General features: G+C 39.7%; 1 protein-coding gene across 1 annotated transcript in view; it reads left to right on the top strand.

Annotated features, from left to right (window-relative positions):
- The first annotated feature begins 479 nt into the window (after positions 1 to 479).
- Positions 480 to 26,912, top strand: part of tesk2 (testis associated actin remodelling kinase 2) — a 60,718-nt gene continuing 34,285 nt past the window's right edge. The window contains exons 1-3 of the mRNA XM_036556478.1: positions 480 to 1,063; positions 10,087 to 10,394; positions 21,733 to 21,854. Coding sequence (XP_036412371.1) covers positions 10,170 to 10,394; positions 21,733 to 21,854 — 347 coding nt within the window. The 5' untranslated portion in view covers positions 480 to 1,063; positions 10,087 to 10,169. The remainder of the gene's footprint in view (positions 1,064 to 10,086; positions 10,395 to 21,732; positions 21,855 to 26,912) is intronic.

The following is a 26,912-nucleotide window of genomic DNA, read 5'->3' as shown; positions in this document are numbered from 1 at the left end:
TAAAGGTTTAAATGAAATGGTTACAAATAAAGTTGTGAGATAAAGTTTTGGCCTAAATTGTTGTTTTTTTTTTGTTTTTGTTTTTTTTTATTAGTTCATGGCGACGTGACACATGCAGACAAAAGGTCTCTAAAGAAAAGTTTTTTTGTTTGTTTGTTTTATTTTTTATGTATCACTATATTTACCACTATAAACATTACATATAAAAACTGACAAGACACGTGTAGGTTCACTGGTGACTGGATAGTAAATATAATGGCTCTATTTTATACATCCAGTTAGTTCATATCGCTACAACTGCAAATAAATCTGCAAAATAATCACTGTATGTTATAATTTTGCTGTGTCAAATTGTGAAAGATTATCATCCGAGTCTAATTATTCTTCAATTCCTTGTGAACATGTGAATCGGTTCAACCGACTTCTTCAAAAGAACCGGTTCCAAAGAACCGATTCGCTTGCGAGTCATATATCGCTGTGGAGGAGGAGGAGTCGATTGACATGGAGAATCCCCCCCACACGGCCGAGAATATTTACTTCAGTGTGTTTCGGCGGAGATGAACTTCAGTAACGTTTTCGCGGAGGTTTCCTGGATACATTTAAGCCACACTTTGGGAGACGAGCTGAAATACTGAACGCGACGGCGGGAGGAAACGAACCAAATACCCTGGAAAGGAGAGGAACGGCACCTCAAGCGTTGTTTATTTTGTCCTGACCACTCCAGCCTTTTCCTGTGGACAGTAACGTTGCGCAGTTTTGTTGCTTCCACGTTTGAAGGACCGTTTGGCGTGTTGGTCCTGTCTCTGGTCGTTTTTTTAAAGCTGTGGTCAGTAACGGTCTCTAGCAGGCGCGAGGAAGGAACGTTCGGGAACCTGTAGTTTGTGGAGCTCAGATGTAGCTAACGAGGCTAAAACGCTGAACTTTGCAACCGTCGAAATTTCTTCATGTTTTGTGGACCGCGGGGGATGAAAAGTGCTTATTGTCGTCTCAAGAAATGCGATGGGATTAAGTGAGGCCTTTCGACACAACAGCAAAACTTCTCAGCTTCACTACAGACGGTCAGGTAAGAGGCTGAGGCTGAGCTTTCTCCTGCAGCACTCCAGTGTCACACCTTTACTCCGAGCTGAAGTCAGCTTCTTGCTCGAATTTCCCCGTTCCACCTTAAATGGTACAGCAGTTACATACTGATAGAGTGTAACTACTGCACCATTTAAGGTAGTACGGGAAAGTTCAACTAGGAGGCCAACTTCAGCCTCGTCACCTTTACTGTGTCAGTGGTAAAAGTGGCTCCACTGGCATAAAACCATAACTTACTTCATAAAACCATATTGTAACCTCGATGATATGATGACTAAAGGTATCTACCAATGAACAGCTTAAATAAATGAGTAACAGGTCCATAAAACTCCTTAAGAGCTCCTTATAGAGCTGCAGTGGAGTTTATTGGCTGCTACGTCCAGCATCTATCAGCATAGGAACTTACAGGGGCATTCCACCATTTTTTCAAATTTCTGCCTCATTTGGTCGTTGATAGTTGAACAAAATCATGCAGAGTGGTTTGATGTGAAGTGCTTCGTTGTAGAGAAACTTACCGACCCAGATTTCTTTACAGTGGTGGTGATGTGAACTGGAGGTCAGAACCACTACAGATCAAATATAGCCGTTTTATTTATGATTCAAAATGAGTGTGTTTTTGAGTTTTTATATGTAGTGTTTATAATGATAAAATTTAAAAAAAGGTCTATTCGGGCTCTATTTTGTCTTAGAACACCCTCCATCTACCTCTCCGCCATAAATAGATTATATTTGTACCCATTTTGTGTTGTACCTTTCAATGAGGTTGCTTTTAGAGACGTTAAACGCTTCAGACGTCTGGTTCCTATCACCAGCATTGTGAACAATTTTGGCTTTGTGAGTTTCTCTGAAATGAGGAACTTCACATCAAAACACTCTGAATGACTTTGTTTACACCTCATCTGTTTACTTATGCAGAAATTCTGAAAAATGGGTGGAGTTCCCCTTTAGGTCATTTAGGCCCCTGTTCTTCTCTCTCGGGCTCATTTTTGTCTAAAAGGAATAGCTGAAGCCCCACACTGAGAGATATGAGCATCAGCAAAGCAGAGAACCAGCAGAATAAAATCAAACTGTGCCCAAAACTGATATGTTTGCATTTATATGAAGTTGGATTAACGTTGCAGAGAAATGTAACTTAACGTTTACAGACGTGGTACAGTTAATAAAATGCAGACTTTTTTATTACAATAGCCCAGCATCATGTAAACATTCTGCTTTTCTGGACATCATTAACTATCAGGTCGAAATGTTGGTCAAATCTAGGCAGTCCGAAGCTAATTTTTGTAAGCAGTTATTTACTGATATTTAGCTGATTCTGATATCAGCATGCAGCCGAACCAGTAGAGTCACATTGAAATAATAGTATCAAAAATGATTAATACAATGAATTTTATTCAGCATTTTACACTGTGCTGCACTAAATTCAGTTCTTTTTGTAATGAAGCATGCTGCACAGTGTTCTTAAAGGGGAATTCCTCCAATTCTTCAAAATTTCGGAATAATACAAAGTGGTTTTTTGTTTTGGTTCTTTGTTTTGAAACTTACCGACTCTGATTTCCTTACAGTGGTGGTGATAGGAACTAGGGGTCACAGTATCTACAACACAAAAAATAGCCATTTCATTTACTGTCCAAAAGCACCAGTGAACCTACACGTGTCTTGTGAGTTTTTGTATGCAGTGTTTTATGATGGAAAATTTAAAAAAAATTAGCTTATAACACCCTGCATGTACCCCGTTCCATGAATGGATTGGAAAAAATACATTTTAAGCCCAAAGCGTCTCTTAAAGACTACTGTAAAACAGCGCCTCAGACATCAGTCAGTGTATTCGTACCCATTTTTATGTAATAACTTTCTGTCATGTAGCTTTTAGAGGTGCTAAACTCTTTAGATGACTAGTTCCTATCACCACCACTGTAAACAATTCTGACTCGGTAAGTTTCTCTAGAACAGAGTGTTTCACACCAAACCGCTCTGAATGACTCTGTTTACATAGGAACCATTTAATCATGCAGACATTTCGAAAAACAGTGGAATTCCCCTTTAAGCTCTGACGATATCCATGATGTGCTCAGAAAACCATATTGTGATAAATTATATCGCAATAACGATAAATGTCTTCTTATCGCCCACCCCTTGTTTCTATCCACGTCTAGCCAACTGTTACTAAGCAACCAAAAGTACATTGTGAAACCACTGTGTTGATGAACGTCTTCATGACAGAGTTTCATATGTCACCATCTTTCGTATTCAGAAGCAACACTTGCTCTGACTGCAGTTTGTCTGCATCCATGCAGTAAAACCGCAGTTAAGCCTGCCAGCTATGGAGTTGCACTGGTTCTCAGTCAGGTGGTCCATTTAAGCCGGTGGTCTTCAAACCCAGCCCTGGAGTTTTTCATGGTTTCCCTCCTCCAACACACCTAAATTATCTCAGGATGGGCTTATTAATGAACTCAGGAGTTGAATCAGGAGTGCTGGAGCAGGAAAACATTAATGTTCAGGTACTCCAGGACCAGTGATAAAGGGGAGTGCCACCAGTATTTCAAAATTTCGGCAGTTCAATTGTTAAGATGTAAACAAAGCAGTTTAAAGTGGTTTGATGTGAAATGCCTTACTGACTGATGTTCTTTAGAGTGATGGTGAGAGGAGCCAGAGGTTGTGATGTCTATAACACAAATACACCGATCAGGCATAACATTATGACCACTTCCTTGTTTCTACGCTCATTGTCCATTTTATCAGCTCCACTTACTATAGGGTGCACTTTGTAGTTCTACAGTTACAGACTGTAGTCCATCTGTTTCTCTGCATACTTTGTTAGCCCCCTTTTACCCTATTCTTCAGTGGTCAGGACCCCCATGGACCCTCACAAAGCAGGTACTATTTGGGTGGTTTGTGTTGTGCTGGTACGACACACTAACACACCGTAATCACATCAGTGTTACTGCAGTGCTGAGAATGACCCACCACCCAAAGTGCACCTGTATAGTAAGTGGAGCTGATAAAATGGACAATGAGCGTAGAAATCATTGTCATAATGTTATGCCTGATCGGTGTATATCCATTTTATTTACTACCCGTAATGACCAGTGCACGTAATGTATTTCCTTTGGGGACTGTTTTGCCTCACAGATTAAAAAAAACATTTAATATTTAGGATTTTAAGCTTAAATCTATATTTTTGTATCTCAGAACTGTTGAAAGTCAGTGTCTCAGATTTCAGGCAACATATGCATAACCATTTTGTGTACTAAGTTTCCGTGAGGGAGCTTTCAGACCCACTAAACTCTTCACATCACCACCACTGTGAACATTTATGACTTGATATATTTCTCTAGAATTGAGCATTTCACGTCAAACCACTCTGAGTGACTTTGCTACTGGATTAATGATAGAACTTGCAAGAAATTTGCGAAATTGGTGGAATTCCCCTTTAAGAAATGGTATTTTAGGTAGTTTCTTTGACATGATAGCGAAATTATGGAGCCTAACTTAGCTGCGCATTTACAGACCTTTTAAATGTGGCACTAATGATAGCAAGTGCAAGTTTTTTGTCCAAAACTACCAGAAGACGTGAACGTACGATCGTCCATCTCAGTGTGGGATTCATCACCGTGTCCATGCGCACAGACTTCGACTTGCCAAACTGACCTACAGAGACAGATTCGTCTTTTCGCTTTTGATTAAGACAAGGTAGTTGTGTCTCATATTTTTCCCCTTTTAGCACACCCTGGCTAAACATGCATGATGCAATTACAAAAATGCCGTCCTTGTCCAAGTCCTCCTATTTCAGAGCTGAGGCATGTCAGATATGCCATGGTTCAGGTACTCGTTGTGTACCAGAGATTGCATACCCTGATCAGGCCACTCCGAAAAATACCTATGGCCTTCTGTAAGCATCTGAAAGTGAGCTGTTTTGAAGGCCTTTGCTCTATTTAGCTTTCTATTCGCAGTCTCATGTGGTTTGATTTGCTGCCAGGTACTGAAGCAGTGGGTTACGAAGACAGGTCCTCTTTTCTGAATGTTTAAAGTCTATGTGACCGTTATTGTTATCATTGTTTGAGGGGAAAGTGCACTTTCAGTGCTGAATCATTGCCTGTCACTGAACTCAGTGTGACTAAAACTGGTCGGAAGATAAGCAGAAGATAAAGTACTCTTCAGTTGTTTATTTTATTATACAGAGCTTGTGCTGGATTATTAGCAATCTGCTGTACTCTTTTAGTGCAGACGACCTCAGCCGTGTCATAAACCAAAAAAGATACAGTCACATAAGCCTGTTTTGCCTGTTTAAACCAAAAATGTTATGACCCTGTTTGTCCCGTTGACGTTTGTTAAGCCAAGGAAAACAGTGTGCTAACTAAACTGCACGACTGATCACCGAGTGCCCTACCGAGGGTCATATTTAGCAAACCAACTCAAGATTGATGATCTAAACTCAGTTTTTGACTTTCATATCTATGTACACACAGTCTAGGGCTACACGATATGGACAAAATTCTATTACACAGTCAGGTGAAGTTTAGTTCCACGAAATTGGAAATTGTGCATTACTGTTTTAAACTTTCCACTTTCCCCAGGTGTAATCGATTAGCCAAGCCCTGTGATTTTTCAAATTTTGCTTTTTCAGTTTAGCGCTGGAACTGCAAGGCTTACGTTGCCCACAAACACTAGACGTCAATAGTCACCCAAATCATTTCTTTTAATGGATCCCCAAAACTTCTCTCAACCTGATTTAAATCCCAAATTAAAAATTGACCTTCTAAAATACTGAACTGCTTTGTTTACATTACACTGCACGCTTGAATTTTTGTACTACCATATTATGGATTCCCAGATGCAACAAATGCCAGACAGCAATGCTTCAATACATTTATGGACATAGCATCACTTTATTCCTACCCGTCTTCAGATCCAGCGTACGTCGTAATAGGCACCAGACAGAGCTAGTACACACTAAATATAAACAGTTATTAACATTTGATTGATCATAATTTATGGCTGCGTTTCAAATACAGATAGCGCAAGATAATTTTTGTGCTCTGGTGCTCTGAAAGGGTTAATGTTTGGGTGCTGTGTGACATCGTTGGCTAATCATTGTACACAACAAGCGCTAGACTGTAGTCTGTGAATAGTGCAACCCTATAAGACTGTATTACAGTACCACCCCAGTCACAGTGCTATGGCATGTTGCATTGTGCAGTTGCAGTTCATCTCAGGCGCTGGAGAGTTAATAACGTATTAAAGACTAAAAGACTTATTCTGACCAAAAATATCCTTTTTCTTAAGTACATAAAATCTTGATTCTTCATGTTGATCTGGAGCAGTGAACAGCCAGGATGCTCTAAGCTAGCAGTCGGCACCATGCGGCTCTTTTACTGCCCTGTTGCAGCTCCAAGGCAGAATTAGATTTTTAGGTAAAAATAAAATAATCCTTCTTTGCAGTAAAATAAAGCTCTGCTGATCGTTTTAACACAGTTATAACAATAAATGGTCTTAGACGCTGGAGTTACTGTATAACTGCTAATTCACCCTTTAACCCTGAAGGTTGGCGCGCAGACGGCTGGTCACCATAGCAACGACAACATCTAGCTAACGTAGCTAATGAAAGGCAAAGAGAAAGATTTAAACCTTAAATAGTGCAACAGTTCTGGCGCCTCACCGTTTAAGGTGGAACGGGAAAATTCAAACAAGAAGCTGGCGAATGAGAAGCGACTTCAGCCTTATGAAAAGTCGAACGTTGAGAGACGTTTTACAAGAAAATGTTCCACTTTTGCGAAAAAGTTTCCTGCTGGAGATGCGAGAAAAGCAGCTATAGCTGAGCTAAAGCTTAAAGCAGAGCAAAATAAGTCTGCGTTTTCGTTCATACTATATTTCTTAGCCTATACTAGCACATCAGCACATACTGAGACATACTTACAGCCAAGATGGTATAACGGACATAAAATGTTGTGGCTCCGAAGGTGGTTTGATTTTGTTAAAAGGACAGAATGGCTCTTCTGAACATTTGGGTTGCGGCCCCTGCTCTAAGCACACGGTAAGATGTAATTGGTGTTTAGTCAGAGGGCTCGTTTGGATATTATTCTTGCGATAGGAGTGTTGTGGTGTTTTAGCAGGGAAAATACAAAAATATGCAACGTCGTCTGTTAAAATAAGATCATCTTAAATATTACAGTGCACATTTGGAACAGCTGCACTATTCAAGCTCTGTTCTGTCCTCCATCCTCTCAGAAAATGAGAAATCCGCAGAGGTACACTTTTGGTGATTTATCGCATTGTTGTGAGAGGAACCAGCTGCTGAGAACGCTAACGGCTGGACAAATGTTCGGTCTTCTTAAAATGGCTCTAAACTGGGGTGCGGTGCACAACTGCCCAAGAGGGAAGCCAGTGTTTAGATGCTGGCAAAGCCACACGTTATGACTCCCTTTTCTATTTCATTTGAAGGGGTTGAAATGGAATGTAGAGGGGTGGCACTTTATCCCATATCCGTCCGCTGTGTTGTTTTCTAAATGAATAAGGGGAAACGAGAACGTTTGTTTGGAATGCAGCTTTATTCTGCTGGTTTTCACAGAGACGAAAAAGATTCAGGCAAATGTAGCAGAAAATGAGAACTCTTTTCTCAGGCTGTGTGAAAATTGGAAAAGATGATGTTCTGGAAAAGGCAGGAATGTCTTTAAAGGAATATGCTGGAGGGAAGACTTGGAATCAGCCATCAGAAGCTGAATGTTTTGCATCATTTTAGCTTCTTTTATTGCATCAGACTGTAACTGAGGTGTGTCAAAGTGGGAACTGGCGCTGATAGTCAAGCCATTTAATGATGTTGAAGGGGAATTCCACCAGTGTTTCAAAATTTCTGCATAATTCAGTGGTTGTGACGTAAAAAGTCATTTAGAGTGGTTTGAATTGAGATGGTTCATCATAGAGAAATGTAGTGATTAAGGGTATTTTCACACCTGCCTAGTTCGGTCCAGACCAAAATTTGGTCTGACCAAAAGAGGTGGTGTTTGCAGCGTGAAAACACTTTTTTTTGGATGGTTCAGTCCAATTACAGAGAACTTAGGCAGACTCTCGTCACTCGTTAAACAACAAAAGAAGAAAAACAACCAGAAGAGAGGTAAAAATGTAAAACATACAATTTTTATTTGCTATCTAAAAACACCAGCGAGTTTTATATGTAAAGTTGATAATGGTAAGTTAGCAGTAAAGCTGAAATAAAAAAGCATATACCTCTCCACCATGAATGGATAAAGAAATATAATTTAGGCCAAAGTCTTATCTCAGAACATTCATAAATCAGTGTCTCAGACATCAGGCAGTGTGTTCATAACCCCTTCATTTATCAACTTTCTTTCTTTTCTTTTCTAAGTTTTGGAGGCGTTTAATTTTTCAGATGTCCTGTCATCGCCACTGCAAACAATTCTGACATGGAAAGTTTCTCTAGAATGAGGCATTTCACACCAAACCACTCTGAATGACTTTCTTTACATTTTAACCATTTAATTACACAGAAATATTAAAAAATCAGTAGAATTCCTTCTTAACGATGCCAGAAAAATCCAGTTTTGCGCTCAGGTTCACATTAAAAGAAGTTTCTTTGGACAATTCAGAAGAAATATTCCTAGGAGCCTGTTTAAAACCACACCCCGCCCAGACACACGTTTCAGAATGGCTGTAATTTCACTTTAGTCTCGTTATGAGCTTCAGGCATTATTATGAGGGTCAACTCATACAGCCTGCCAAACCTTCAGCAGATTGGCTGACAACTTCAACTTAATTAGCTGCTATGCTAGCTAGTATATTTGATCTTGGAACCAGGCAAACGTTTTACCTCCACTTATAATATTTGTGCGGTTTTATGTGCCAAAAACAGCCATAATCATGTGTAAAACAAAAAAAAAACATTTACTTGACCATTTTCCAACTTCTCTTTATCCCTTAGAATAAAACAGGCTGTTTTCATTACTATGCCTTCAACAACTAATATTTGTATGTGATCTTTGTTTTGATTGGCTGCCTCAGTTAAAAAGAAGTTTGGATTCAGTCACTCATTATAACTTCTTCATACATGGGTGGAGCTAAACTGCTGTAGGTGAATAGGTGTACATATGTAAGTAGTTTGATATTTCACAACATCATAAAAGTAATAAGTTCAAAACAGGCTGTTTTTACAGCTTAGTTTCCCTGGACTGGGGAGTAAACATCACATTTTGAAACGATGTCCTTTATAAAACTTGTTTTTCCATGATATGGATCCCTTAAACACTGCATTTAGCACTTCAGTCTATCCGTCCTTATTTGAAGCGTTATTGGACCTCATGCTGCAGTGAGCTGCAGGAGAACACACTTTCAGGAGTAAATGCACTTGACCGTTTCCAAACTGACAAGTAAAGTTAGAATTGTTTTCCGTTACCACATCAAGGATGGTGGTCCTGATTTAATCGGTTTTGTTCTGCTTTTTTTCCTCAGGCTGAAATATTGCAAGTTTTCAGTCCAGAGTTCTGGTCGAGTGGCGAGTCGGTTAATTCCGTGTCCAAATCAAGACTCAAGTCCCCATTTCTGCTGTAACCAAGCTGTAAACACACTTGGAAAGTTTTAGTTTTTGGGTCCAAAAATGAAATCTGTGTGCTTGAGTTGTTTCTCAGTTCACTACACATTTTTCGACGGCCGTATTTCTCCCCATAATTTACGTTTGATCAGCTTCCATTACCCAACAAACAGCTATAATAGGGGAATTCATCAAAGAGGTTTTTGTAAAATAATTCTTGCATTGGTGGTACACTGATTTAATATGAAAGGATTAATGTGCCTCTAAAAAGAAAACAATGAAGGGTATTTTTAGTGGGAGGTTAAATCTGCAGGCCATATTTTATTTTTCCCATTTACTGTGTAATGACTTAAGCAGACTTTAATGACATGTGCCATCATCATTATAGCTAATTTATATGGATAGCCAGATTTTCAAAACGTGTGTAGATCATTACAATGACTTATTTGTTTCTCGTCTTGTTTTTCAAGGTCTGCTGAGGACAGTCACACCCCAGAAAATGTGAAAGGCTCATTAAAAAGCCCTCCACCACATTAGTCGTGCAGCAATAGCAATGGAGAGGAGCAAGCGCAACTCCATTGCTGGGTTCCCTATGCGGCCTAATCGCCTGGAGGACCTGGACGGTGGAGGTGTTGGAGGCGAGACGGGCCCTGCCCAGTTGGATAGGGTTTGCCCCTCCTCCTATCGTGCCCTCATCAGTGCCTTCTCCTGCCTGACGCGCCTTGATGACTTCATATGTGAACGGATTGGCTCCGGCTTCTTCTCAGAGGTCTACAAGGTAAAAATAAATAAATAAATAAATAAATAGTGCTATTAGTTTAATCACTGTAGTTGTCATGTGGTTAAAAGGTACACGTGGTAAGGCTTGGGTATTGTTAGAAAATTATAGGCCCGGGTACTGATAACAGTTATTTACTATAGGTTAGTTTTTAAACAACAGTGGACCAAGAACGGATCCCTGGGGAACACCAGCAGTAACTTTGTATGTACTGCTATTATTTAATTCACCAGTGATTGCAAATGGTAAGAACTTCAGCAATTCTCCAGCACAAAAAGGATGAAAAGAGCCTGAATTCACGCCATCTCTAGTTATTCCGAGTGGCAGTACCAACTTGACAACATGCCAGTTTAGTGTATAAACCCAAATGCTGAATTATTTGTCGGTAAGTTCGATCAGGATAAAGTTCAGGCTTGTGGCTTTAACCATGCTTGCTAAATTTCCTTGGAAGACTGGTCCGTTCTTGGTTGCTGCCCCACATGTCAATAGAAGGGCACTTGCTGTTTGTACATAGGATGACAATTGGAAACTATGTAAGCTGTGAACAGATGGTTGTTTTTTTGCCAGGAGACTTGCTTTGGGACACTGACTTGCAACATACTCGCCATTCCATGATAATAAAATAAGCGTTAGACCAGTGAAGCTGACTAAACATTGCACTGGATGATGTGGTCGAGTATGCTACGTGATGTTGGACCTCTATTTTCACACTGCTTAAGTGTGATTCATAACTGTTGTAGGAAACCAGAAACCGCACTAGATGTTTGGGTAGAAGATCACAGACTGAAGGTATTATTTACTGCTTTAAATAATGACACGCATGTTCCACACGGTCAGTTTCTTTTTATGTTGTCAAATATGACTGCAGCCCAGAAACCTGACTGTTGCGCTTTATTATTAGTATCAGAGCCAGTTTGGCACTGTTGTCATGCTGACCTTAGATGAAGTGGTGCTGTGAGCAATCTGATGCTGGTTTCCGTGACTTGCTCTGTATTAATGCTGTGCTCTGAAAGGGTCCTGTGGATATCGGAGGTCAGATGAGGCCTGGGGAGCTGAGCTCCCTGCCTGGCCGGATCTAGCCCATTACAGAGATCAATTCTTCTGTCAGTAGGGCTGATCTAAAAATAATCACATTTTCTTGTTTAGGAAATCAGAATTATTGATTACACTCATGTAATAACACGAGCCAGATCCAAGACCTGCTTTACATCTAAACATCCAAGACGTTCTCGGTCCCTGTAGAGGAGGTGAAGTATGTATAGTATAGGCTAATGCAAAAGTTTGGTGGTCAAGTGACTTTGTTTTATGTAAGAATGCAAATATTTTAGTGCACATTTATTTCTATTTATTTGCTAAATTGAACATTTTGGAAACTATAGTTTGGGCCTTACATATTTTCCCAATATGTTAAGTTCAGCAAGTAAATAGCAGTTGTGCATTCAAATTTATAGCAAAATGCTACGTATAAGTGTGTTGATTTATTTGCAATTAAAAAATCAACAAAGCATGTCATTTGAGCTGAGCTGCTCAAACTTTTGCGTAAGACTTTTTTTTGCATTTAGATGTGTGGAAAATCTTTGATGCCTTGTAGTAACCCTTCGTTTAAAGGTAAAGGGAACATTAGGCTACATGTTGGAAACCACAGTCTTATGGAAGAGAGGAACATTTCAGTGATGTTAAGCACAGCATATTAAAATTTATGGCATACTGAAGTTGCAGTTCAGACTTCAGACTACGACCATCCAGTTGTCCAGGACAAGATAAAAATAATGCGCCGGACGATAAATCTGTTTTATACGACAGTTAGTTCCGGCCACGCAAGCTGATTGGTTGAGAAGCGTTCTAAGCAACAAGTTTGACAGCCATAAGAGACGTTCAAGCCATTTGAACGTTTTTGCTTCTTACTTTGCCACAAACAGAAAATGGACACTTTTGAGATCACATTTGACTGACAGCCGATTTGGTCAGACTCTGAAGATGAGACGACACTAAATTCCCCAAACTGTCATCACCACTGAGCAGCTTTTCAGTCGGCAGCTGTGACAGAAGAACAGCTAAACAACCTGGAATTAGCCAGAAATGAACAGAATACCATTCACGAAACGTGTAGTCTCGTCTTCAGAGTCTGACCAAATCGGACTGAGCCATAAAACTGACGCAATAAAATGAACTGCTGGCTAAGGAACTATAATTTGGCGGAAGGAATTGCTGACATTAAAACATTAAATGACACATTCACGGCCCAATTTATTTATTTCTTTTTATTCATTTATTTAACTGTTGTATAAAAGCAATAGAACACTCGAGATCGTGTGACTCCCTGTCGTGTTCTGTAGCTTAATTAGGATATTTCCAGCGTGATGGAGCTGCTTGCATTAACGCATAAAATCTGTAAAATATACAGTCACAAAATCATAAACCAGTCATTCGTGCCAGCAATTAATAAAGTGAAAGCACCCAAATCCTTGTACAATAGTTGTTATATCTTATTTTTTCCCCTGAGGTCCACCTGTGATATTTGTGGGGGTTTATGTACCAAAAGAGACATAAAATTTTAAATCATGTCTCTTTTTAAACCTCTTTTCATCTGTTGCAATTAAACAGGCAGTTTTTGTTACTGTGCATTTAAGATCGATAGGCTATATTTACATGAACTGATGCTCTGATTGGCTGCCCTGTGTTGTCCCTCATTTAAAAAGCACAGAAAGCTGAAACACTCCCTATAACTTCAGTGGGAGTGGGTGGGGCCAAGCTGCCATAGGCTGAATAGGCGGATATATGTAAATGTGTTGGTCATTGTGGCATCACAAAAACGGTGAATTCAGAATAAGCTGCTGAATTTCTGTATATGGACTGTAAGGACTGGGGAGAGAATAGTAAGCTTGGAAATTTCCGGTTTGAAAATACTGTTTCAAACTGTTTTATATTTTATATTTTTTTATAAAAAAAAGAAAAAGAAAATTTAGTTTTCCTGATATGGAGTTTTTAAGCGAGGAAGGCTGTAGCCAGTGATAGGGCTGAAAGATTAATCGTGTTTATATCAGAATCGCAATTTAACAGAGTGCAATTTTCAAATCACAAGAGCTGCACTTTATTAAGATTATAGCCTGCATGATAAAAAATAATGTATTATGTTTTAAGTGGGGATGATTAACCTAACAATACAGAGCTTGCGAACTGCCTGTAGATCAGTTAGACCAATCCTCCATGTGTTGTGACATCACAACCCCAACTTGCTGGCAGTGTCACACGCTACATTCAGGCGTCAAGCCTCAGGCCAGAAACAGTATATGTTCTGGCCTTCCTGGCCAAAAAAACAGGCTTGAACTTGAAATAATCACAATTTAAATCATAGTTGCAATATTAGTCTGAAAAATTGCAATTACATGTGTTCACCAAACAGTTCAGCCCTTGTCAGTGATGTATCAGATGTTGCCCAGGCATTTAAGACATGCCCACTCAGCATCATATAAATGGCGAATAAAATGAGACAACAATAAATAATTAAATATGTGCTACAATTGAGAAAATAAAAAAGGGTGATAAATTGAATAATGAACATATCCAGTGAATGATGAATGAAGAAGTAATATGAAGCCATTTTTCATTTATTTTATTAATTTAATTTCAATGTTTGGAGACTTTAGTAAATAATTAACTAAAAAAAATCATTTAGTTAATAATCGTGTGTTCACTTTTAATTCAGCAACAGTTTCAGCCCAGATTAAAATGGTTCAGTCATGTAAACAAAAGTAAGTGTAAACCCCATAGAGATGCAGTCAAATCACTCACTACCACTTTCTATAGCCATGTGAACTACACACGCATGCAAACACTACCGAAAAAGAATTAGGCTGACATGTCGGCGGACGTAAGACGCACGCCTAGACGCAAACATGGATTGAAATGGAAGAGTATCTGTTCTGTGAAATGGAATGTCTTAAAAAATGCGTTGTGTGTTTAAGTACTTATCAGATAAATCAACAAGTATTCAAAGCCTGTAAACTGCTATGCAGTACATGTTTGAGTTAGACTAGGCAGACAAAGTATGGTTTTGTTGAGGGGTCCCTCGTAGTCATCATCTCAGTATTTATTCGAGGCCGTTTGAGTGTGTGTAGCATGTGGCGCAGACGGGGTTAACTCAGCGAACCGAATGCCCCATGTGGTTGGGGGATGGGCTGCCTGCTGTCAGCCTGTCTGGAGCGGCATCTCACTTTGCACACTGATGAATTTTCACTATCGCTTTTATTTTTGCTGTTCGGCAGACCACACGTGACTTACTTTGCATTCAAGTAGTGTCATATTTACAGCTGTCATCCGTGCCGCCGCGCTGCGCATGAAGAACTGGTTTTGTTCATGGTAACGCACAACTGACCTTGGCATCTTTGTCACCTGTCTGCACCAACAATGGAATACATAATCCTCCTCCTTTGTTGAACACAGCCACGTCCAGTACCGTGATTGTTTTGAGAGAGATCTCCTAGGCTAGTGACGAGAACCTAAACCACCAGAACCATCTTAAAAAACAATGGAACATAACTAAGCTTCAATATTGTAAGCAGGGCATATCTTAATAGAAGGAGATGACAGAGAAAATATATTTATTGCTTTAAATGACGACTTTATGTCTTTAAGCTTTGTCATTTGAACAGATAGCACTGATTATTCAATAATAGACGGTCAGTATGGGTTTGTAATGTGTCTGGGCCTGTGTCTAAGCCAGGCTGTTCGCCTGCTAGGTGTGCTGTAAGGTCGGTGCAGGGGGCTGCGGATGGCCATCTGTGGCCAGAGTGCTCATGGGCAGGCCTTGGTATCCAGGCAATTGCTAAATCACCTGGATCCAGTGCACTGCCGAAGTGGGATCAGCATCTTTGCAAAGCAGTAGATCCTTTTATTTCTGTTGCTTTGGTTGAAGTGGTAGTTTGACTAAAAATCAAATTTACTTAATTGCTCCATTATCACAGATGTAATCAATGAGCCAGAATTGTGTAGTGTCAGAGGTTTGCTTCAGTATTTTTGGAAGCTACAAGCTAACATGTAGCTCGTAATGGATGCCTGTACTCGTCTAAATAAGCACACGTGAGATTAAAACTGTCTTGATCTTAAAAAGGCCCTGACCCCATTTAGACTAGTTGTTTGTGACTTGTATCTGGATTATAACCTGAGAAGATTGTAACCACATGCATTTATACTTAGTAATCAAATTCGTCTTTAGTAAGTCAGATTGAAACCCAGTTGCTATATGATGTGTAGTATGCAAAATAGCTGCCTGTGTTGAAGAAGACGTCTGTTTAGCCTTCTGTGTTAGTCATCACAATAAATGTGCAATAAAATGTAATATATTGTAGTGATTTAAGAAAATAAAGATAAAGCAAAGTAAAAATGAACCAAACTGGCTCTTTGTTTTAACTAGTTTGGACCACTGAATGAAGCGCTGAAGAGAAACTCGCAGCAAGAAATTAACTTAAGGAGCAGCGATGCCTCTGTTGAGTGGTGGCAGCCCAGAGGGCGGGGGTCTTCCCCATAAGCAGAACAGCAGAGGGATATGCTTTCACAGTATTCAGAGGGGTTTCGGTTGTCGAATGTGTCACAGATGCATTTAGGGTTTTATAACATCCGGCTACAGCATGTCTCATCATCACCTCCTGAAGCAGTTTATGCGATCAGAATTAAGTCTGTTTTTAAATATGTTTTGGGTGTTTTATACCCAAACATATACCCTGCCCTCGACTTTAAACCACCTATGATCGGATCAGATACTTTTCAGCTGAAAATGAAACTCCTAAAAAGAAGTTGCTTGTCTATAAATTTAATCCCTGCATAGTGTGTCACTATCTGTGCAGTCAGTATGCAGTCAGTTAGGTCTTTGTGATCACCGTCTATTTATGTACCACAAATAGACACAAATATGAGCACTGCTGCCATTTCGGCATCACTAGTTAGAGTAAATATCAAGGAACCAAAAAAAGGAGGACACTGTTTTACCATGGTGGGGGTAAAGCATGTCCCACCCTGCACAATTCCCTTTAGTAATTGCCGCATCACTTTGCTCCTAATTTGCATGAAGATCAACTTTGCTCAGGCTTGTCGCGACGCCAGCTCCACCCACTTTGCACCACCATCATTCTCGCTGCTGGTATGAATGCAGCGTTAGACTGTGTGTTTCCAACACTGTGACATACTGTTATCTGCTATTTGTAAAAATGGACAAATGTATGGTCAAAATTTAGGCTTCAAGATGACCAGTATCACTACCATTGCTACTGCGAGTGGCTTTGCGAAGTACTTTTGTCCATTTGTGCCAAACTTTCGCTATAAAGGACGTCTTTTACAAGTGACAGACTCTTAAAATGTCCCCAGTGCTTAAGATGTAGTCAGCTTTGCCTTTTTAAGAATGACAGTGAAACTTAGTGGTGTCCAGAACTGGGTGCCACTGGTCAAATGACATAAGTCAGCAAATGAAGGGTTCATTTGCAAAAAACAATAAATGCCATCTGTTAAAAAGACGAGCTGATTGTCGCGAGTTGTCTTTACACATGCATTCTGAACCCCAAATACCTTTTGTCACAAAAGCTGTTATTGTCCAATGTCCAGTCATGTTTTACAGTAGAAAAACGGTCAAACACCAGCGCTGTTCTCGAGCAGAACGTGATAAATCCGTTCAGCGAGTCAGCGTGCAGCATTTGAGCCAGGGTTATCGAACTTTTGCATTGTGCATGCTGCTAAGAGAGGAACATTCGGGGGGGTGAATAAAACTTGAGTAGCACCAAACAAGAGTATTTAGAGTTAGTATTGCAGTGTAATCAGTCACATGTTTGGACCCACCATGACACCAGTGGTCAGAACCACTCAGATTACTACCCACATATGTTCATTTACGGAACTGAACTGGGCCCAGATATCTTTATAGACGTGAGGTACCAAAATAAAGCTCTGTTTATGTGGATACGTAGGGCGCTAGTACATTTAGTTTACAGAAGCTGTATTTTGGCCACATTATGTTGGTTTGTGTATCGTTCTTTACATCCTGCTCTTCACTCTTGATAAGTCCCTCATTCACAGGTAGCACGTTGTCTGCGGTGGTGTTTACTCTGTACTCTAATGAAATGGCCATGAATAATGAAGCCCAACACTAGCATGTTTGCCAATCTTTTGGCTTAGAGCACAGTGCTGTTTTTGGGCAACAGCACCTTCTTTCTCGAGAGTCAGCATTGCCCAATACCGAATAAGTCTAAATGGGTATTTTCATCATCAACCATAACACCCAGCAGTGCTAACACTGCACAACGTGCTGCAGGCTTATTCTGCATGTTTGTTCTCTGCTCTTCATGATGTGTCAATACCCCAGCTTGGTTTATCTTCTGTGTTTCAGCTTTAGGAAGTTGACCCTGGCCAACGCCGAAGTCGGTTTTTCTCACTCAGTCGTAGAGGCTTCCTGTGGTTTATCTTTCTCAACATATTTTAGTCCACCAGAGAAAAGCAGATGAAGAGGAAGCAGAGAACTAGGTCTGCTGAAGCTTGTTAGAGAGAGGAGTTTGTGGATTAGCTGACATGCTTCTCATCGTAAGAAGCTACAACAAGGCCCAGTCGTGCAGTTTTGCTTCATGGTTTCAAGCCGGTGGCCTGCTTTCAAGTTGACTTGGTCTCATTTATCTGACTGTGGGAGGTCAGGTTAAATATAACTATTAAATGGCATGTTAGAAATGATTATTATTAATGGCAGTTCTGATATGAAGGCAGGAAGGTTGAAACGTACAATATCATGATGTTTGAAGACATTTTCACAAAACATGATGTACGTCACATTATGCAAAATTAATTTTTCTGAGGTTGATGAGTCGGTTACTGACAGAATGCACTACTAACAGCACATATAAAAAATATGATCAAAAACTAAGAGTACACTGATTTTTGTTCAGCAGTTCATATGTTGTGCTTCACTTAATACGGCTCAGCCGAAATTATTATGCTCTCTTTTAAATTAAATATGCTGATAGATGATAGTTTCACATTTAGTGAAGTCATTTTTAATCTGCTACAATTGTGGCCAAAAGACACAAAGTCTAATAATAAAAGTAAATAATAAAATGCATGTACTGTAGAATATGTGAGGGAAAATATGTAGAAGAGGCAAATAAAATGAGGAAATAACAGACATGATTTAACCGGCTGAGAAAGACTAATCATTTTATACCTTCTAATACAGTAACACCTACAGCTGAAGGGAAATTCCACCGATTTTCCAAAATTTCAATGTGTTTGAATGATTGCCATGTAAATAAAGTCACTTATTACAGTTAGAATCGTTCACAGTGGTGGAGACAGAGTTAATGCCTCTACATGAAGAAAGATATTGCATGAAATGTTTATGAAAATTATGCCAGAGTCTGTGGTTTTGAATAGTAAATAAAATGTCTATGTTTGCAGTGTAGATAACACCATTAGAGAGTGTTTTTTGGAGACTGAAAAGATATACTTATCACATAACCCCTAAAAAAGCCAGGGCCCATCAGCACGCCCAAAGTTTTATTACACACCTCTGTAATCTAAGAATAGCTCGACCAGTTCGCACTGAAGTCCCTGTAGTTACTAAGTAATGAGCCTTCGTTTGTAACGAGCCTGAGATTTTAAGGGCGCAAATGTTTTTGTTTTTTTTTTATATTCATGGAAATTAATTTATTTAGACGTTTTTTAATATGATAATAAAACCTGACATCTGAGCCACATTTTACGATATATCACCCCTTTAATCATGGTAAATTCATTGCCTTTCGTGGCTTATTGCTTTATTTTACCATGCGTGTGATGCCAAACATGACGGTTACTGAACTACATATGCCGTTCAACAAAATGGATAGTTTACACATTCCCCAATTATCATACAAGCAACACGTTAGATGTCACTGGATTCTATAACTGTTCTGTGAAATTTTCAGTTCCAACTGTGTGAAAGAAAAGTGTGGCTTTAGGTGTTAATTCTGTTGCTGGTAAACCCAGTCAGTATCTTTGCAGCTGAATTCCTTGGTACTTATGTTTTATCTATTAATGTGACTGTTTTCTCAGTCAAACAAGCTGGCAGCTTATTTGGTATCAAATATGTAGTAAAATAAAGCATAAAACATAAACCATGTTTGCGGAAAGGATCAGTGGCTTTATCTGTTATTCCTTTGCTGAGAGCTAAAGGTAACTAAGGTATCTGCCAGATAAAGGGGTCATAAATACCTTTCAACAACATGTAGAACATGGTTCTTCAATTCCAGTCCTGGATGACCGTGTCCAGCCCAGTTTGGTGATTTCCCTGCACAAACACACCCACTAAATCTACAGATGAGTTGAACCAAGAGTGTTTGAGCAGGGAAATGACCAAACTGTGCTGGACACGGTCATCCAGGACCAAAACTGAAGAACCCCAATGTAGAACAACTGCAAGGGTGAGGGTTTGTGAGGATTTAGTCCGAGGGGCTCCTGCACTACACAGCTTCTACTATTACGGACAGTCGTTTTCTGCAGTGTCAAATGAGCATTTTTGAGAATTTGCCTCGCTTCTTGTTTGAGTATTTAAAAGATTACAGAGAATTCCTAGACATGTAGAAGTAAATAATGGTTTCCTCAGTCAAACAGTAAGATGTTAAACATATTTACACTGCAGTTTCAGTGCACAGCAACTGTTCCTGTTCATGAAATATTCCATTAGCTCTAAAATGCATTTTCAAATATATTTCAATGTATCTCAATATATTTAATGTGTCTGCTGTTAGAGCTTTACTTTGCCTGTAAGTCGGAGCCCAAATATAGCCTCTGAACTTTCTGTCCAGTCCAACTTTACCAAACAGCAAAAGTTTTGAGTCCCAAAGTGACCCAAGCCCAACAAAATTTGTCCAAAACTGACCCAAACCAACCTATGAAATGTGATAGGATAGTGCCAGTTATATCAAATGACAGTAAGAGTTGTCTTTAAATTATGGATTAGTAATTTAAGCATATAATATAAAACATTGTGATGTAAAAAAAATAAATAAATAAATAAATCAGTTGTTTATCAAGTGATGCTTTTAAATAACATCCCAAACAACTTTCCATTATTTGCTGTTCTCATACTGTGGGGACGTCCTTCACCTGTTTCATCCTAAAATCTTTGTGTAGGAAATATCACACAAAATATATTTAACACGTGACAAAATTTACTTTTGCTCAAAGAAATTAAACCGGAACGTCATTTTGCTTGTGCTTAACTGACCTGAGAATCCTGTGTATCCAGTGTGGGACCTTGGTGCTAAATTCTGTCAACAGCAGAGCTGATGACTGCAGTGTGTCAGATTAAAGACTATTTTGAAGCTGCACTATGTAGGTTTTATGTAAACGTGGTGTAACTGCACGCAGCATGCAGAACACTTCGTAACATAAATCTGATCGCGAACACATTGAAAGAGAATTCAAAGAGAACCCGCTCAAAGCTCGGTGAAGGACGTGTCGCCCAAGGATGTGAAAGACGTATCTACTCATTAGTGTAATATTGATTTTGCATTTGAGGCCTAGACGTTGGGCCGGACCCTCTTTTTGAGCCATGTGGCGTTAAAACTGAAACTCCCAACCCGATGCCTCTAACTTTTTAAATTGTGTCAGGCTTTGCAGGCTGGCTTGCACAGACACGAGATTTTAACGTCTTTTTCCTCCTGACTCTGTAATGCCGCTTCTTTCAATTTAAGCAAAAATATTGAACATAGTGCAGCTTTAAGGTGGTGAACATAGATATGAGGAATGAAGTAAAGGGTGACACCGTATCAGGGGAAATGCGTTGAGAACCTCAAACATGAAATTTGAACCATTTTGAGCCAGACACACGTTTGGGAAACGAAATCTGAATCTGACCAAACCAGACGTGATCAGTCAGGCGCTGTCAGATGTGGAAAATCATTTCAAGCTCTGTCTGCTGCCAGGCATGACATAGTAACTATAGATAAAGAGCATAGAAAGAATTTCTGATAGAAGTGGGTTGTTGCCTGACAAGGTAATGAAAATACCAGCCACTTGCACAGTCAGTCACTAATTGTGGTGTATTTGGCTTGTATTTTCATTCGGTGTACATTGAATGCCTTCTATGCATTTTCAAATCCTTGGTTTTACAGAAATGGAAGCTAAACTCGTCATTCCGAGTCCTCAGCTATCGAAAACCAAAACATCTAGACAAAATTACAGCTTCGTGTATCTCTAAAATTCTCTGTACTCTGTGCTGATGTAGCCACTTGTTTATACATGACTAACGGCTGATGAATTTTGGAGGCTCATGTAATATATTTCAGATTGTGGACATAAATAAAGATTTGTTTGTTTATTCCAGGTGCGTCACAGAGCCTCAGACCAGGTGATGGCTCTGAAGATGAACAAGCTGAGCAGTAACCGGGCCAACATGCTGCGAGAAGTACAGCTCATGAACAGACTCTCCCACCCCAACATCCTCAGGTCTGCTATCACTTCTCTTTGAAAGCAGTGCTTTGTCTTTATGTCAAACCTGTCACTTGTCCACCGGACAGTATTGGTGTAAACAGTGGCTCTGTGTTTGTTTGTGTGACTGATAGGGATAGATACAGTAATTACTATGTAATTGTAGAGGCTGGTTTTCTGTATGTTGAACCAAACAGCTTTTCCAGTGGATGGTTGTTGTTAACAGAGTATTTTAGACGGATATTTCACTAAAATTTATTTTTTCGCTGTACCAGTTCAGCATGTAGTTTTTAAAATGTGTCTAACTCTGAACATTGAACTTAAGATAATGAACCCAACACCACTTTCTGAAGGTGATAAGTGTTGAGCTAAACACTGATAAGCACTAAGCTTGTGAGATCGTGTGCAATATACCATCATCCGATCACACCCCACCCATTGCTGATTGGGACAGGGGAATTTTTTTTAGTCCAAGAGAGCACAATTGGCCTCGCTCTCTCCGGGTGGGTAGGATGGCCCCACCTTCTCTCCCATCACTCAACGCAATGCTAGTCAGCGCAGGCGTCTCCTAGCTGATGTAACAGATCTGGCGGTTGGCGCTTTCCTCCGAGCACGTTTAGCTGTCCAATGACGTTGCGTGAGCGGCAGGTTGCAAAGATGCGGTGGCTGGTTTCACAGGTCTCGGAGGAAACCTGTGTTAGCCTTCACCCTCCTAGCATTGATCGATTTGTTTGATTGGGGTAGTCCTAACTAGCGGGTGGAATTGGAGACGACTAAACTGGGGAGAAAATTGGGTAAGAATTTAAAAAGGAAAAAAAAAACAGTTATTCAAAGTATTTATTTGGGCTTAATAAAACTAGTTAATTTACTTGTTACCACAAGAAGTCATGTTTTTAGGCTGATCTGATGAGCCACTTTTTACAGTGCATGTTTCACATGTAATTTGTTCCGTCTACATATTAAAAGAAAACACAAACTGTGATATGAGTTTGATTTACTTCAGTGCATCTTAAAGCAGTGTGCTTTCTGGCATTTAAGGCTGACTTGATAGCCATCACGATACTAGAAGTATATTGGTGATTCACAATACTGTCGTCAATCGAATCAAGCCTAATAAGCACATATTGTCACTGGGTCAGTTTACATCACGCAGCAAAAATAAATAAATAAATTTATAAATAAATAAAGTCATGTTCATAGAAAAGCAGTGCCTACATGCTGATGTACTGATACATAGAGAAAAAAGCATTAAAAAAGCAGGTAAAAAAACGTATCATTTAATCTTTAGAGAGGCTTTGAATGGGTGGCTTTCGTCTTCAGTTCCTGTCACTTTTGCTCCTTTTGTGCCGGAGATGCGCGTGACCTCTTTGTGCTGCGTCCCTCTGAAAGCAGGTCAGAAATCTATTAACAATGGATGGGCTGAAACATCGTCCTTAGTTTAGATCACATCGAGATCAGGGTTTTCAAAGAACCATCTTGGCTACTCTCTTTGACCTTGTTTTTGGTGATTGAGGTTGTCTGTGCCCTCAGGCTGGTGGCTCGTGTCTGATCAAGCAGTTAAAGGAATGCATGCAAAAGATAGCTTTCAAACAATGAATGACACAATCTGGAGGCCAGAACGGAGGTTCTGATCATGTTAGTAGCTTTTATTCATTTGTCATGTTAAAATTTTTGTGCTAAAATGACTAAATTTGGAATAACTTTAAACCAAACCTGCATTAAACCATGGGGTTTGTATCCTTTAAATGAAGCAAAATGTAATTTAGTATGCAGTTTCCTATGGCTTTCTGACTGTTACAGCAGTCTTTATTAGAGAAAATCTGATATTGAACTTAATATTTTTTCTGCTGAGTGAGTGTTTTTGCTTTTCATTTGATGTAAGCCAGCGCCTCAGCTCTTTATTGGTTGAGTACCATATTTTGTGCTGGTTTTGTGGATGGTTCAGAGAACAAAAACAAAAAACAGAAATAAGTGGTGTTTTGCTAGGAACAGAAACGCAACCCAGCCTTCTGGTGATAATGTTATTTGTTTTTGCTCCATGTAGCCCACTAGCTTTCAATTTATGTCTTAGCTCCAGACTCTTAAATGTTGACATTCACAGTTTTCACACACTGTCGTTTAATAATTTGTTAATAATCCGACTAAAAGCTTATTTGGAATAGAGTTCGTTGATGTAAACACCTCAATCGGAATAGACTAGTCTGATAGAGACCATTCGGAATACAGTTCCTCTCTGATTGAACGAGGTGGGCAGTCCTGTAAATAATCCGTTAAATAGAAGAATAATATCCGTGTAAACGCCTGTATCTGATTACATTCCCAATCGGAAAGTTTAAGCATGTTCTGCTCATGTTCGTCACGTCATAGTGAAAGTTTATACCGTTCAACATGGCGGAGCAGAAACTGGTCTGCAGAGGAGACGAAGTTTATGCTCTGGTCTTTAAAAGACGGCGGTGGGACGGACGTCCAGCTTATGTGTCTCAGAACACGACGTCTTCTTCTCGGCCTTCTTTAATAAGGACATGTGAAGGACATTTTCCTGAGTCTGACATCATTTTAAAGCAATTAAAAACACAAGCGAGCTGAAACTGAAAACTCAGGTAACACACTGCTGCTTATCTCACTCTGACTGGACACAGTGCTTGTTGTCATGGTAACGTCTACGCTAAGGGGTGCATTATCTATGCAGGCATGTAATTTAGGATCTGATTACTTGTAGTGTGTATGTAAAAGGAGATTTTCCATCAAATTGTTGTAGAGTGAGCATATAAACACCTCAGTCTTCATCTATAATCAGAATGTATTCAATCGGATTGGCAAAAACTTTGCATGTAAACACAGCCGTGTTCTTTTCAGTGTTAGGAACAAGGTCTCAAAGTTCTCGGAGAAATCATGAATCGTGAATGAAATATTTTCCAAATTCCGGCAGTTTCTGACGGTCAGAGGCACGAGTATATGCTCACGTTTCTTCGAATTAGCCATTCCACCTTAAATGCTGCAGCAGTTGCACTCTGGTGCCCAAATGTAACCGCTGCTCCTTTTAAGGTAGGATGGAAAATCGTAACAAAAAACATTGTTGGATAAAAAGCCAACATCTTGAGATGGGAAACAACGTTTAGAACCATTTTTACTGGGGACTGTGGTGCAAGTGTTGGAAAGCAGTTTTCACAGGTTTATCTATATATTGTTTGTTTTTGTTTTTTTACTATTTTGCGCATAAAAATGTTCCAGTTACTTTGGTTGTTTCTTGTTAAAAAGTGAAGGGACTTTCCAAAATACAGAAGCCTTTGTTAACCTTTTATTTAAGCCTCTAAAATAGTTTAATTTGAGATAAATACACCAATCAGTCTTAACATTAAAACCACCTCCTTTCTACACTCGTTGTCCATTTTTATCAGCTCCTCTTACCATAAAGGTGCACTTTGTAGTTCTACAATTACAGACTGTAGTCCATCTGTTTCTCTTTTGTTAGCCCCCTTTTACCCTGTTCTTTAGTGATCAGGACCACCACAGAGCTGGTATTATTTGGGTGGTGGATCATTCTCAGCACTGCTGTGACACTGACGTGGTGGTGGCATGTTAGTGTGTGTTGTGCTGGTGCGAGTGGATCAGACATAGCAGTGCTATACCAAAATTGCCAGAACTTTAGTTATGTGATGATATAAATTTTAAGCCATAGTTAACACTTTCATGGCCTGTTTGTCTGGATGTGTGTTTACCAATATGAACACAACTGTTTGGTCCAAACCTACTGTTTCATTATGTTAGGCCCACACACAGCGTATGCGAAAGGAACAGAATTAACCAGTTTTCCATTTTGTTCTAAGCAAATTATAGACATTACGTCGAGGATGGAATGCAGTGCAGTTTTTATTTTTGTTTCTTAGCCCTGGTTTCTTACCTCTTGGGGCCATTTGAGTAGTGTGTCCACATAACCTCTCTCACTTTAGAATGAACAGCAGAAGCTAATCTTATCCAAGTAGCATCATCAGGACACCAAGTTTAGACAGAGATTCGATGACTGAAAGTTGGCAGTCAAGAATTGTCGTACATGTGAGGAGAAAAGGCTCAAATTTAAAGCGACAGCTCAACTTTATAGTAAAATGGTTTTCCAGTGTCTGTGCACGGCCAGCTGTGGAAAGCAGCCGTCTCATAAAACCTGGTAGTTTCATGCATGCGCACATTTGTCTATAAATGGATCTCCAGTTCAAACTCCTCATGTGGGTTGTTTTGGGCTCTCTATTTTTGTGACGCCCCGTTTAGTGTTTGTACAGCAGCATGTCTGCAGCTACAGAGCGAGAGAGAAAGAGCAGGGGGAGAGATAGAGAGAGGGTCTGTGTGGTTTTTTACAATCGTGCCATTGTTGCATCTCGCTGAATGGGGGTGGAGGGCCCCTAGCGCTGACGAGTGGTCTAAGGAGACCTTTGTTTAAAAAAATAATAATAATAAAAGCCCAACGAGGTCCAGCAATAAACATCAGGACGTGAAGTTTATGGGACCTTAACTTCCAAAGTCACTACCACATCAGGGTATTGTGTGCCCACTGGTGTGAGGGGATGCAGGAGCATCGATAAGGCACGTTTTTGCGTCTTTATAGACCAACAAGCTGCTGAGCTGCCTCCTCTGTGCCGCCATATGTGTGCAAAGACACAGACGCACATCCATAAGGGGGACATACAGCTGGAATGTGACTTAATAAAGCCTGCGGGTTCATGTTTCCCCATGTTTGCCCTGTAATAAAATGACAGCATGCTTGTTTGCAACCGCTGGAGTGTATTTCACAAAGCAAGATTTCTCAGCCGGGTAACTCAAAGGAATACCATTTTACAACAAGCACTTTTGACACACATTACTCTATTATAAAAGCAGCGTGCTCACATTTTCTAGTTAAAGTGATAATTTGGCCAAAAAAAATAGCAAATTTACAAAAGTTTGAAAGTTAGTGATAATAGCATAGTGATGTCATTTCTTTCTGTCCTTTTTTCAGTGTTTGTAGAAAACAGTTAGAGTTGCAGTTGCTACGTTTTGCTCCAAATATGCATTTGACAGTTAGCAAATGTGTTATTTTAATTTCGG

Source organism: Colossoma macropomum, unplaced genomic scaffold (assembly GCF_904425465.1).
Source record: "Colossoma macropomum unplaced genomic scaffold, Colossoma_macropomum, whole genome shotgun sequence".
Classification (NCBI taxonomy): domain Eukaryota; kingdom Metazoa; phylum Chordata; class Actinopteri; order Characiformes; family Serrasalmidae; genus Colossoma; species Colossoma macropomum.
Note: the sequence above shows the minus strand (reverse complement) of the source record. Positions and strands in the feature narration are given on the sequence as shown.